Source organism: Choloepus didactylus, chromosome 3 (assembly GCF_015220235.1).
Source record: "Choloepus didactylus isolate mChoDid1 chromosome 3, mChoDid1.pri, whole genome shotgun sequence".
NCBI classification, from domain to species: domain Eukaryota; kingdom Metazoa; phylum Chordata; class Mammalia; order Pilosa; family Megalonychidae; genus Choloepus; species Choloepus didactylus.
The window spans coordinates 133095234-133109254 of record NC_051309.1 but is presented as its reverse complement, the minus strand read 5'-3'; the positions used below and the strand labels follow the sequence as shown (position 1 = coordinate 133109254).

At 33.5% G+C, this 14021-nt stretch overlaps 1 protein-coding gene across 5 annotated transcripts in view; it reads left to right on the top strand.

Annotated features, from left to right (window-relative positions):
• Nucleotides 1–14021, top strand: part of BBS7 (Bardet-Biedl syndrome 7) — a 90920-nt gene that overhangs the window by 75062 nt on the left and 1837 nt on the right. For 2 of the 5 annotated variants that reach the window (XM_037830576.1, XM_037830572.1), the window contains exons 14-19: nucleotides 507–646; nucleotides 2343–2507; nucleotides 9815–9924; nucleotides 10028–10131; nucleotides 10265–10388; nucleotides 12243–14019. In XM_037830576.1, coding sequence (XP_037686504.1) covers nucleotides 507–646; nucleotides 2343–2507; nucleotides 9815–9924; nucleotides 10028–10131; nucleotides 10265–10388; nucleotides 12243–12376 — 777 coding nt within the window. In that variant the 3' untranslated portion in view covers nucleotides 12377–14019. Of the gene's footprint in view, nucleotides 1–506; nucleotides 647–2342; nucleotides 2508–9814; nucleotides 9925–10027; nucleotides 10132–10264; nucleotides 10389–12242; nucleotides 14020–14021 lie in introns of those variants that run through there. The other 3 variants (XM_037830575.1, XM_037830573.1, XM_037830574.1) reach the window with 3 other exon arrangements.

Below are 14021 nucleotides of genomic sequence, written 5' to 3'. Positions count from 1 at the left end.
TCCCATTTTAACCACTGTTACACATACGATTCAGTGATATTAATTATATTCACAATGTTGTATTACCATCACCACCATTCATTATCCAAACTTTTCATCACCCCAAACAGAATCTCTTTAACAAAAATGTCTACATTTTAACAATGTTTAATGTGAATCTTTATAAAATATATTCTGTTATACACCTGCGTGTTTAGATGTGACAGGGTAGTGTGTGAGAATGTATGTCCTTTAAAATGGAGTAGCATTGTTTAATGTGGACAAATCAAGTGAAAGTATGGGGTGAGGATAAATTTTATAGATTGATAAATTTTGCAATTGACTGCAAAATCTTTTTTCTTTTACTATAGTGACAAAGAATTGTTTAATAAAATGTCATTATTTCCTTTAAAATAGTACAGAAGAGATGAAGGTGTAAGTTCTTGATTACTTGTGTTGAACATTTTAGAATTATGCTAATGCTTCTAGAGTATTCTTATTTTCTTTCCTCTTTTGTGTTGATTCAGATTCGCTCAATTGAAGGCCAGTATGGTACACTTCAAGCATATGTGACTCCAAGAATTCAACCCAAAACCTGTCAGGTCCATCAGTACCAGATCAAACCCCTTTCACTCCATCAAAGAACTCACTTTATTGATCATGGAAGGTAGGACAAATGAGAGACCAATTTATTTTTACGATATTAAACAATTTAGATAAACTTGCTTCATATTTTTATAGTGTAAATTCTAGTAGCTACTTGCACATTTTCAAGATTAAATACTTGTTTTAAATGCTGTGGATTTAATGTATTTAATTATTTATTATTTATATTATTTAATAATTATGAGGCCTTGTCTTATTTTAGAGGCCTGTTTAAGATGGGCTTTCTTGTCTTCAAATATTACCATTCTGAGATTGTTAGAGGAGTAGTTTAATCTCTCAGACACCTACTCAAGCAAATACTGCTTGGCATTTAGATCATCAGATATTCTCTGTGAACAGGACCTTATTTTATTAGTCTCAAATATTACATCCCCTTTCTGTTTCACCTCAGGGAATACTGGTAGAGCAATTGGTTTTGAAAGTCCCTGTTATTTCTCACTTCTGTTCCAACTTAAAAATCCCCTTGTTTGTGGATTTTCTTTTTCTTTCCCGAAGGTCAGAGACCATAAACTTAAATGGAAAGGACAGGAAAGAAACTAACAATTATTGAATGCTTTCTGTGCCAGGCATTGTGCTGGGTACTTATGTATAATCATTTAATTCTTACAGCAAGATGAGTAATAATATCTCAATTTTATAAATGAGAAATGACAGCTTGGAAGAGTAACTTGCTAATATAAGAGAGCAATGATTTGAGGCCAAAGCTCATGTTTTTTCTGTTGTAACATAATTTAAAAGATATGTAATTTAAATAAGATGTAAGGAGGGATCTACCTAAGGAAAATTCCTGGAAAACAGTAAAGAGTGAATAGATTCTTCTTAGGGTGTCTTTCAGACTGAGCGTCAAGGTTTAGGTTATTGGAGACAGCACGGCATGCTAGAAAGAACAGCAAACTGGGAACAACAAGACTTGGATTGTAATCCTATATCTGTTGCTGTGACTTTGGAGAAATAATTTATTAACTCTCTGGACCGTAGATTTGTCATCTGCAAATGAGAGGGTTAGTTTGGACAATATCAGAAGTCCCTTCCCACTCTCAGTCTCTTTAATTCTGTATCCTATTAAATTCCTTCTGAACCTTTGATTCGATAAATTTTGCATTTTCTTAATTCTATATAATTATCCATTTGATTTGTTTTAAATATCTGTAGATCAACCTTTTGTTCTTGTTACTTTGTGTGATTTTGCAAGATAAAATTATCCCATATCCCTGTAATATAGAAGGTGCTAGTCCCTAACTTGTGCAACGGCAAGGCTTCAAGTCCATGTCTTTCTCAAAAGCCCCATTCTTTGCCGTCACATTACACTATTTCTTTCCCTAAGCAGATTCTTATGTATGTTCTATATATTTTATATAGTAGAAATCCCAGATGAACTTTTCAAAAATGAAATCTACCTGAGCAAACCAAGTTTTTTGGAAAACTAATTATAATGAAAAGAAGCATTTAAATATGCCACTTAATTGTAAAGTAAAACAACTAGCACAGTTGCAGGTATAGATAGTGGTCAAATCTTTTTTTTCCATGTGAAATTGAAATGTTCATTTATTTAATTTATGACCTGAGAAAAATTAAATGAGTAGTTTTATATTTGTTTAGTACTGTTGGAAAATTCTGATGGCTAATGTGTTTTATACATATACTCTACCTCCTTATTTTCTCACACACAAATGCGTGCTTCTACTGTTAAATTACAGACCAATGAATACACTGATTCTAACAGGCCAGTTCAGTTTTGCTGAAGTTCACTCCTGGGTGTTTTTTTGCCTGCCTGAAGTTCCTGAAAAACCACCAGCAGGAGAATGTGTGACATTTTACTTTCAGAACACCTTCCTGGATACACAACTTGAAAGTACCTACAGGTAAATCAGATTTATCACTAGTTTACAAGTGTTGTTTTTATATAAATTGAGCTTCTAACTTCTCATTAGTTTTAAGTCAGGAATAATTTGCAAATAATATGATTGAAAACCTAGACTATTCAAGAGAATCTGGAAAAACAAGTAGAATTAATAAGTTTAGAAAAGTGATTGAATAAAAATGAATATGCAAAGTTCAACACCTTTCCTAAATTCCCGATGATAACCGGTTAGAAAATATAACCTTTAAAAAGATCTCTTTCGGAGTAGTAATAATAACAAAATATCCACATAAAATGTGTAAAAATATTCTTAATTAAAAATATACAGAACTTACATGAAGAAAGTAGTAAAATGTTATTGCTTGACTAAATGGAATAATAGATTCCATAGTCATAAATATGAAGACATTGTAAAGATGGCAGTCTTTCCAAATTGAACATTCATCCTAATCCAAAAAAAAAAAAAAAATTCCAGTTGAATTTCTTTGTGCAAAAAGAAATGGCTTAATTCAAAGAATGGCTTAGAATTTTAGGGGACCATGCAGGCTTTTGATACTATCATGTTACAGTGTGGAAGATAGTACTTTCTTTTACATTATTCTTAAGCTACCAGTTGTGCTCCTTCCCCATTCCTTCATCTCCCATGTCATTCATCTCCCATGGGCTCCCATAATTTTTCTATCTCTGAATACAATAGAATCTAAACTTTTTCTTTTGTTTGGGGGGTAGCTTCTTACCCTTTTTCCACCTCTACTTCTGTCTCTTAGAGATTATTTCCCTACGCAGATTACTAAGAGTTCTACTTCCATCTGCTTCCTCGCTGAGACTTTATCATACTAAAGTCTGGAAACAGCAAAGAACACATAATTCTTTAGAATAAAGCCTTTGGGACCAAGAACTCTCCAGAAATCTAATTGATTTTAGTATCAATTCTATAGAGGTGTTTCACTGTATCCTGCAGGGGAGCTTATTTGTATCTAAACCTGTAAAAATTACTTCTGTTTTGAAGTACCACACTGTTTTGATTACTGTAGCTTTGTCATAAGTTTTTAATCCAGGATGTGTGAGTCATTCAACTTTGTTCTTGTTCAGGATTGTTTTGGCTACTCAGGGCCGTTACCTTTGAATAGCAGTGAGGAAACTGAGCACCTTTGTCTTGTTCCTGAACTTAGAGGGAAAGCTTTCAATTGTTCACCGTTGAGTATGATGTTAACTGTGGATTTTTCATATATGCTCTTGATCATTTTGAAGAAGTTTCCATCTATTCCTAGTTTACTGAGTGTTTTTATAAAGACGTGGTGCTGGATTTTGACAGATGCCTTTTCTGCATCAATTGAGATGACCATATGGGTTTTTTTCTTCATTCTATGAATTTGGTGTATTATATTAATTGATTTTCTTATACTGAACCACCCTTGTGTACCTGGAATAAAGCCTACATGATCATGGTGTATAATTATTTTAATGTGCTATTGGATTTGGTTTGCTAGTATTTTATGAAGATTTCTGCATCCATGTTCATTAGAGAGATTGGTCTGTAATTTTCTTTCCTTGTGATATCTGGCTTTGATGTGAGGGTGATGTTTGCATTATAGAATGAATTAAGGAGTGTTCCCTCCTTCAGTTTTTTTAGAAGAGTTTGAACAGGAGTGGTGTTCATCCTTCTTGGAATGATTGGTAGAATTCACCTGTGAAGCCATCTGGTCCTGGGCTTTTCTTTGTTGGGAGGTTTTTGATGACTGATTCAATCTCTTGTTACTGGTCTGTTGAGGTCTTTTGTTTCTTTTTGAGCCAGTACAGGTAGTTTGTGTGTTTCTAGGAATTTGTCCATTTCATCTAGGTTATCTAATTTCTTGGCATATATTCTTCATATTACCCTCTTACCATCCTTTTTATTTCTATGGTTTTGATAATAATGCCCCCCCTTCATATTCTCTATTTCATTTATTTCTGCTCTATTATTTGTTATTTCCTTACTTCTGCTCACTTTTGTTTTAGTTTTCTTTTCTTTTCTCGATTCTCCAGTTGTGAGGTTAGGTCTTGGTTTGAGATCTTTCCTCTCTTTTAATATAACCACTTAAAATGATAAATTTCTCTCCCAGCACTGCCTTTGCTACATCCCAAAAGTTTTGGTATGTTGTGTTTTCATTTTCATTTGCCTCAAGATATTTACAAATTTCCCTTGCGATTTCTTCTTTTATGCATTGGTTGTTTAAGGGTGTGATCTTTAACTTCCACATATTTTTGAATTTGCTAATTCTCTCTGTTATTGATTTCCCTCTCATTCCACTGTGGTAGGGTAAGATATGTTGTATGATTTCAGTGTTTTTTAATTGAGTCTTTTTGTGTGACCAACCTATGGAGAATGACCCATGTGCACTATAGAAGAGTGGGTATTCTCCTTCTTTTGGGTGAATTGTTTCATATATGTCTGTTAGTTGTAGTTGGTTTAGAGTATTATTCAAGTTTTGTTTCCTTATTTATCTTCTCTCCATTGTTGAAAGTGGTGCATTTAAGTCTCTTCTTAATGTAGAACCGTCTGTTTCTCTCCCATATTTGTCCTTATTTGTTTCGTGTATTTTGGGGCTCTGCTGTTAGGTGCACATTTATTTCTCATTGTTACATCTTCTTGTAGAATTGACCCCTTTATCAGTATGAAGTGACTCTCTTTGTCCCTTGTGACTGTTTTTGACTTAAAGTCTATTTTATCTGAAAGTAGTATAGCTTCTGCAGCTCTCATTTGTTTATTTGCATGGAATATTTTTTCCATCCTTTCATTTTACTTGTGTCTTTGAATTTAAGGTGAGTCTCTTGTAAACAGTTTATAGGATCATGCTTTTTATCCATTCTGCCTACTTCTTCCTTTTGACTGGAGAGTTCAATCCATTTAAAGTAACTACGACAGTGCAGAACTTTCTTTTGCCATTTTGCTCTCTTTTTTTTTTAAGTCTTATCCTTATTTGTCCCTCAGTTGTACAATACTGCCTACTTTCATATTTATTTGATTTTTTTGTAATGAATCATTTGAGTCACCTCTTATTTCTTTCCCTGTATATTTTTCTGATATTTTCTTTGTGATTACCATGTGGCTTAAATTTAACATCCTAAATCTATAACAAACATGTTTGATTTGATGCAAGCTTAACTTTAATAACATACACATACTAAGTTCCTTTATCACTCTGTCCCTCCCACCTCTCTTTGGTACTTATTACAAATTATACCTTTATACATTGTGTGATAAAACCATAGATTTATCATTACTTTTTATACATTTGCATTTTAGAACCTGTAAGAAATGTACAGTGGAGTTAAGATACAATACAAAAATACAATAAAAATACCAAAAATACAATACAGTGATACTGGCATTTACAGTTACTGCACATGTTTGCCTTTACCAGAGATCTTTATTTCTTTGACTACTTCAATCTAGTGTCCATCTCCTTTCAAGCTGAAGAACTCCCTTTAGTATTGCTCATAGGCAGACCTCGTGGTGATGAACTTCCTCAGCTTTTGTTTATCTGGGAAAGTCCTAATCTCGCCCTCATCTTTGAAAAACTACTCACCAAATATAAAATTCTTGGTTAGTAATTATTTTCTTTGAGCACTTTAAATATTTCATCCCATTGCCTTCTTGCCTCGCCTCTGTGGTTTCTAAGGAGAAATCCATATTAATTGTATTGGTTCTTCCTTGTACATAACCCATTGCTTTCCTCTTGCAGCTTTCAGAATTCTCCCATTGTTTTTGGCATTTGACAGCTTGATTATATTATGTCTCAGTATGGTTCTCTTCAAGTGTATCCTGTTTGAGGTCTGTTAGGCTTCTTGAATGTTGTGGCAGTTTGAATATGTACTCCAGAGAAACATGTTCTTAAACTTAATCCATTCCTGTGGGTATGAACTCACTGACTTTTTGATGAGGTTACTTCAGTTACAGTGTGGCCACCTCAGTCAGGATGGATCTTAATCCTATTACAGGAGTCCTTTATAAGCAGAATGAAGTTCAGACAGATAGGAGATAAAATTAGGGAAAGCAAGAAGCTGAAGGTCATTGGAACCTGGAAGACAAGGGAAAGGACAAGAGAGGCCACCACGTGCATTGTGGTGTGATAGAGGAGCCCAGAACCAAGGAAGACCAGTACCCAGCCCCAGAATGTCGGTCTCTAGGAAGAAAGCATTGCCTTGATTTGGACTTTTTCCTTATTCTCAAAACTGTGAGGTAATAAATTCCCATTGTTTAAGCCAACTCATTGCATGGTATTTGCTTGAGCAGCCAAAGAAACTAAAACAAATGTGTATATTCATGTCTTTAACTTTGGGAAGTTTTCTGCCATTTTATCTTTGAATGTTCCTTCTGCCCCTTCTCATTCTGGGGCTGCCATTGTGCATATATTGTTATGCTTGATTGTTTCCCACAGATCTCTTAGGTTTTGTTTGTTTTTCCTTCTTTTGCTTTTCTGCTCCTCAGCCTGAATTATTTGTTGTCTTATCTTCAAGTTCACCAATTTCTTTCTTTTGTCAGTTCATATCTGCTGTTGATGCCCGCTAAGGATTTTTTTAATTATTGTAGTCTTCAACTCCAGTATTTGTTTGTTTCCTTTTTAAATTTCTGTCACTTTTTTGAGATTTTCATGTTGTTTATTTGCTGTTTTCCTGATATCATTTAGTTCTTTCTTTGTGCTTTCCTTTAGCTCCTGGAGCATACTGAAGATCATTACAGAGATTTCCTTGAATGCCAGGAGGTAACAAAGACCTTTCATGGTCTTTGCAAATTGGCTTCCCTTTGGCTGGTACTCTCCTTCAGAGTTTAGCCTTCCTCTCAAGATCAGCTGGAGGTGAAAGCATGGGCTTCACTTTATTTTTTTTGACCATGTGTCCCATCCTGGTCATGTGTTCCTAGCCTTAGGAATTCTTCTTTACAGGAACCAGAATGCTCCTATTCCTGAGTACTCTATTTAAGTCTTGAAGCTGGTAATCTTTGCCCCAGGCTACATCTATTTGATTATTTCTTAGACTGCTTTAGCTATCAACAGTCTGTTTCTACCCATAGGGCAAGTTCTGGGAAGGTGAGCAAGAAAGGAATGTTGTGGTTTGTCTTCATGCTGCCACCTGAAAGATAGGCAAGACCTACAGACACCTCAGTATATGCATAGGGATTACTTTGCTCCCTCCAGAATGGGGCCAGGGACCCACAATGAATGTGCAGGCCGGCTTTACCCCCACACAGGAAAGGGGCTCAAGGAGGGGCCAGCAAGGGCACCAGGATTGTCTCCTGTAGGTGAGGCCCCCTAAATCTGGGTTCATCATGCAGCATGGCATAAATGTACAGACACACAAAACAGGTTGCGGAGTAAAAAAAGAGGTTTATTTACACTGGTGAGAGGACAGGGGAAACTTCCCAAATCTGTCTCCCCATAGTAATTTTTCAGTTGGCTTTTATACATGTTAGAGACAAAGAAAGATAATCTTGGGTAACAGGTAACTGGAGTCTGGAGAACTTCATAGCTCCTTGTCTTAGTTTTTTACTACTTCCTTTAGGATTTACATCCTCTGTGATACCTGGGCATGATGCCTCCAAGTCTGGGGCAATAGATGAAAGCTTATATCTGGGTGATCTGGGGTGTGATAGATGAAAGCTTATTTATATCTGGGTACAGACTTTACGTATTGCTCCTCTGTGAGACTAAGAGCTCAAATTCACAGTTTGCTTACAGTTTTAAGGTTACATTTAAAAGTCTACCACAATCCTACTATTTTTAAGCTATGTTTTCTTATTTCGGCACTCACTTCATTACTGCAACACTGTTTTCTGGAATTCTGAGGAAGGTGGTTCTGCTAGTTTTTTGCTAGTTTTTAAAATATCTGATGGGGGATTGGAACCCTAAAGCATCTTATGCCACCATCTTGGTCAACCGGAAGCCTTGTATAAGTGTTTCATAAATACCATTTGTTAAGATTAAAGACTAGCAAAAATCTCATGATTTCTAAGACATCATTGGGATCAAAATAATAAGAATACAGTATTCATCTTTCTAGAAGAAGTAATATCTTTAGCTAGTCAATATAAACTAGTTATTTGTGTGTGTGAAGTCAAATAAAAAGAAAACATTGACTATAGGAAAGAAAGTGTATATTAATGAGGAAACTTTAGGTCATTGTAAAAAGGAACCAAAGTTAGGTAACCTTAACAAAAAAAAAAAAAAAAAAAAAAGGAATTTATCAGCTCACAAAATTTAAAAGTCTAGCAGTAATCTGCCTCAGGCACAACTGGATCCCATAGGATAATTTTATAAAGACTTTACCCCTTTCCATTGATCAGCTCTGCTTCAGCCTTTCCCATGTACTGGCACAATGACCCCAGCAGCTCCATCCAGGTTTATATCTTTTCAGCTACCCTAAAGGCCTCTCTTTCTACTAGTTTCAGTACAAGTCCCAGCACTGTATATCACTGCCCAACCCTGAACCACTGTGGTCACAGGAGTAGAATATGCTACTCATTACCTCCTCATAATGTCCCAGAAATGGAGTTGAGGCCAGTGTCACTAAAACCATATGGACTAAGAAGGGAAAGAAAGAGAGAAAGAGTGGTTCCCTAAGGAAAACAAATGTCCTGTGACCATAGGAAATAACAGTGGAGGCTGGGGATGGGGACTGAAGAACAGCAGATGTTACTGTTTCAGGTTTGAAATGAGATTTTTAAGGATGATGTATATGGTCATGTCACCAAAATACAAAATTACATGCAAATAAGCATTTTATTCTAAATGCATTTTATATAGAAGAGATTAACACTGTAAATATTAGTAGAGGAAATAAAGAAAAAAAGCTATATTTTAAATGAAGAACTTGTATAAATTGTCATATCTTTAGGAGGCTTATATCTAACATCTCTTTAGTTTTATGATTATGTTCAGAACCTGAATTATAGTAGTAAACAGTTATATGTTTAAATTAGTTTATATTCATAATGAGATAGATATGAATATAAAAAAACTTAAATATGTACATGGGTTCTTAAAATATGTATTTACTGGACCACTTCCTTGTAAAGCTTTTCTTTAAAATATATTTTAAAAATATATATATTAAAAATATATATTTGACTATTTTCTAACAATCATATAGGAGAAGCTGGGGAGAAAGAAACAGGTAAAGATTGTAGCAGTTGTGAACCAGTGACAACCAGTTTATACCACAGAGTATTTCTATATTTTGTAATTTGTTTTAATATTTAATATTTTTACTTGATAAAATATAAGTAAAATTAAGAAGTGAAATACTTTAAAATATATATTAATTTTATAGAAAAGGAGAAGGAGTGTTTAAATCTGACAACATTTCTACTATATCCATCCTAAAAGATGTGCTCTCTAAGGAAGCTACAAAAAGGAAAATCAACCTCAACATATCATATGGTAAAAAAAAGAAAAAAGAAAAAAGAATCATTCTTTTTTTTAAATAAGAAAGTATTTATGTCAAAGTGACTTATATAATTGTGCCTGAATCCCCTCATTCTAGAGATAAATGAAGTATCAGTCAAACACACTTTAAAGCTAATCCACCCAAAACTGGAGTACCAATTGCTTTTGGCTAAGAAGGTGCAGTTAATTGATGCTTTAAAAGTAAGTATATGTATCATGGACTCATGATCATTATTTTATTGTGATGGAATTTTTAAAGTTGCACATACTTTCTTGTTATACTTGGATTGAATTTTGAACATTAACGTGCTTCTGTTTTTTATTTTTAAATAAGGAATTGCAGGTTCATGAGGGAAATACAAACTTTCTGATACCAGAATATCGCTGTATTCTAGAAGAAGCAGATCACCTACAAGAAGAATATAAAAAGCAACCTGCACATCTTGAAAGACTCTATGGTTAGTGGACTATTCTAGAATATCTTACTTTCTCCTCTTTTTTTTCTTCTTTTTCCCTTGTTTATTTTCATCTGGTTTTGCTAACCATCATTTAGAAGAAGCTGGGGAGAAAGAAACAGGTAAAGATTGTAGCAGTTGTAAACCAGTGACAACCAGTTTATACCACAGAATATTTCCAAATTTTTTCTTTTGTTTTGATATTTAATATTTTTACTTTATAAGATATAAGTAAAATTAAGACATGAAATACATATACAGTGATAAACTGCATATAAGAAAAAATATGGTATAAAGTGAGTATAACCTATAAAGCATTAGAATTTAGGCTGTATTTCACAAATATTTTTCAGGTTTAGTGGCTATTGTGAAAATATTCAGATACAGCATTTAATATTTTTGGACAAGATGTAATAAGGGATATATATAGAGAGATAAATATTGTGTCAGTTTACAGGTTAAAATTCATTTTGCTTTGATGGTATGAAGTTGGATATTTCAAAAATTGTATTCAAAGAAAAAGAGAGAAAGAGTGAGGAATGTGAGGCAAGGGAGGGAAGAATGGAGAAAGAAAGGAATATTAAGGAAAACAGTTTTGTTAGAGATCTTTACATAAGACCTATTGTGGATAGCACACCAATTTATTTATACCATCTTCATAATCAGTTGGGATATTTAATCCTTAAATACCTCTGCAAGGTAGATGGTGTTATCTCCTATTTTTCATATTCTGTAACTAAAATTTTTGATTAAAGAATTTATTGTCACATAGCTAATTAGGGGCAGAGTATGCATTAGAACCATCTGGCTCCAAAAATGCATGCTTTTTGCATTACGTCATCTTGCATAGTCAGTATAGAGTTAATTTGGTATCATCAGTCTATATTGATTCTTAAGCCTGTATACTCACTTTCTTATTTCATACCCAGACATGTGCTCACAACATATAACATAATAGTCATAAATATGTAATATCTTCATGCGTACTATATGGCAAGTACATCATCTTTTATCTTTAAAGAACCTTATGAGAACAGTGGTGCAAATCCATCATCTCTTGTCACCAGTTCCAAAATCCAGAAAGCTTTGAAAACGAAAACTTTTTTCATAAATCATTTGGCAACAAAATCTGACATGATCTGAATTCATTTAATGACAAACCTAAATTAAAGTTAGACTAATTATAGTCTTATTCCACTTAGTTTGAATATTCGTCCAGATATTCTGTTGCAGAAATACCACTTTTTTGTTATTAGATACTGACACTCACTCCCTTTGGAGGATTATGTCATATGCAGTATAGTCCTTTTATTAACTTCCTAAAATATGAAAACTTCTGAAACATCTGGCATCAAGTATTTTGGATAAAAGATTGACAGCTTGAATTATTCACATTTTATATGGAAAACCCAGAGGTGAAATAATTTTCCCAGATCTTTGAACACAGGACTATTTGCCTTCAAATCAAACCCCAAGAGTGGTCAACATATAGGTGGAATATTAAGCTGTTAAGAACAGAATTTACCTACATTATGTCAAAATGGTCTGCTTATAAATAAACTGCAATGTTAAAAATACTGATATCAGTTCAAAAATGGCCAGCATTTAAATGTCTGAATTAATAGCTTTTAGACAATTAAGATGGTTATTAGTCAAATGATTTATATTCTGACACCTTAAAATGTCCTCAAAATATATTTTTTTAAAAGCATCAACCCTTTTAGGTTTGTGTATGTTAAGTAATGGAGTGACATGTGCTTAGAATTCTTAGATTCTCAAGCAGTCACTCACCTTCATTAAATCTGTTTCATTAAATAGAACTGATCAGTGACAGGAAATTAACATTGTTCTTTCTAGGCATGATCACTGATCTTTTCATAGATAAGTTCAAGTTCAAAGGTACCAATGTAAAAACCAAAGTACCTCTTCTGTTGGAGATTCTGGACAGTTACGACCAAAATGCATTGATTGCTTTCTTTGATGCTGCCTGAAATATGAACAAGGTAAAGTCCCAAAGAAGTGGTCTATTTAATAGAAAAATGTTAAAACAAAATTACAAGATAACTGTACATACTTTTATTTCAAATGCTTGTTGATAACATCTAAAAATATTTGAAATATAATGACTTTTTTTAGTATTATTTTATTTTTTTGAAAGTGGAGCTTTTAAAAATTGAGGATTTTTATTTTTAAAACATGAGCAGAATGATTATAAAAGATTTTAATGAATTTTTGCAATTGGATGTTTTAATTTTTAAATTGAGAATATTCGGAAAATAAAAATATAGTCATATTTTTAGCAAACTAGAGACACATTTGTATGTGTAAACTGCTCTACAGTTTTTAAAATATATTTACATACATTACCTCATTTGATCTTCACAACAGTCCTGTTAAGTTTGTCAAAGCCCATAAGATGGTTCTCAGAGACTTTAAGTGACATGAGGTTAAGAGGACATGCCATTAATTTGTGAGTTTGGGACTAAAGCCCAGGTTCTGGTGCCTGGTTTGTGTCCTGGTTATTAGGTATGTTGGGAATAGTGGAATTAACCTACAATTATTTTTTTTCTAGCAGTTGAGATTGATTTGCACAGATAACTCTCTTGCTCAGTAATGTTTTGTGATCCATGCTGCATGTTACGAAAAGCTTGAGTTGGCTCAGTGCTGTAACTTGTGGCCAAGGAAATGAGCAGAGTTTGCACAGATGGGGGTACATCTTAATTTAATGTGCTGTAACCAATTAAGCTATACAGTTGTACTGCACTCTGCGAAAGAAGTGATGGCGGCTTATATTTTCCTGTGCTAGAATCACTAATTTTCCTTTCATCATATATGAAGGAAAATATAATTTTAAGAATACAGACTTTCTTTTTCATTAATCTTAATGCAAATTTATTCATTTTCAGGGGAAAGATATTCCCAATAGAGCAGCCTGGCAGTATCCGCAGTGCTGGCTGGGGTCATAATGCTAAATAAAAAGTAATGGGCTGAGTCGGTTTGTTTTAAATGACAAAGATTATAATGGTTAAAAAAAAACTATTCTCAATGTTTTCAAGAAGGGCAGACCCACAATAATGTTTCTTAATTATATACTTATATACCATATTTATTAGTTATGTGCAAGCCTTGTTATATATTAAATGTAAAAATTTGTTGAAGGTACATATAGCTAAGAGTTTTATTTTAATAAGGTCATTTTTTTTTACTATATTTAAACAGCCTTCATTTCTAAATGGAATGTATCTATATCTAGGTCACTAGAATTCACTCTTTTCTGTTGGCTGCCTCTATATACAAGGCCACAGCTTGGAGGAAAGTGGATAAAAATTAATGACTTTCTGGCTGATTTCTTATAGTACCTTTATTATGTTATAAATATCAAAAATAGTTCAAAGTACCCCTTAAATTAATGTATCTTCATTGGGAAAAAAATGAAACGCATAAGACACAATCTCTGCTTGCTGTGAATAAATACCTAAATGGTAAGATGACATCATGGTCTGCCATTATTACTATATAAGCATCGCGTTAAATGATTTATACACATTATTTTATTTAATCCTAACGATAAGCATATGACCTGTAGACATTATTACTCCCAGTTAACGAATTATCTTAAAAAAAAAAAAAAAAAGA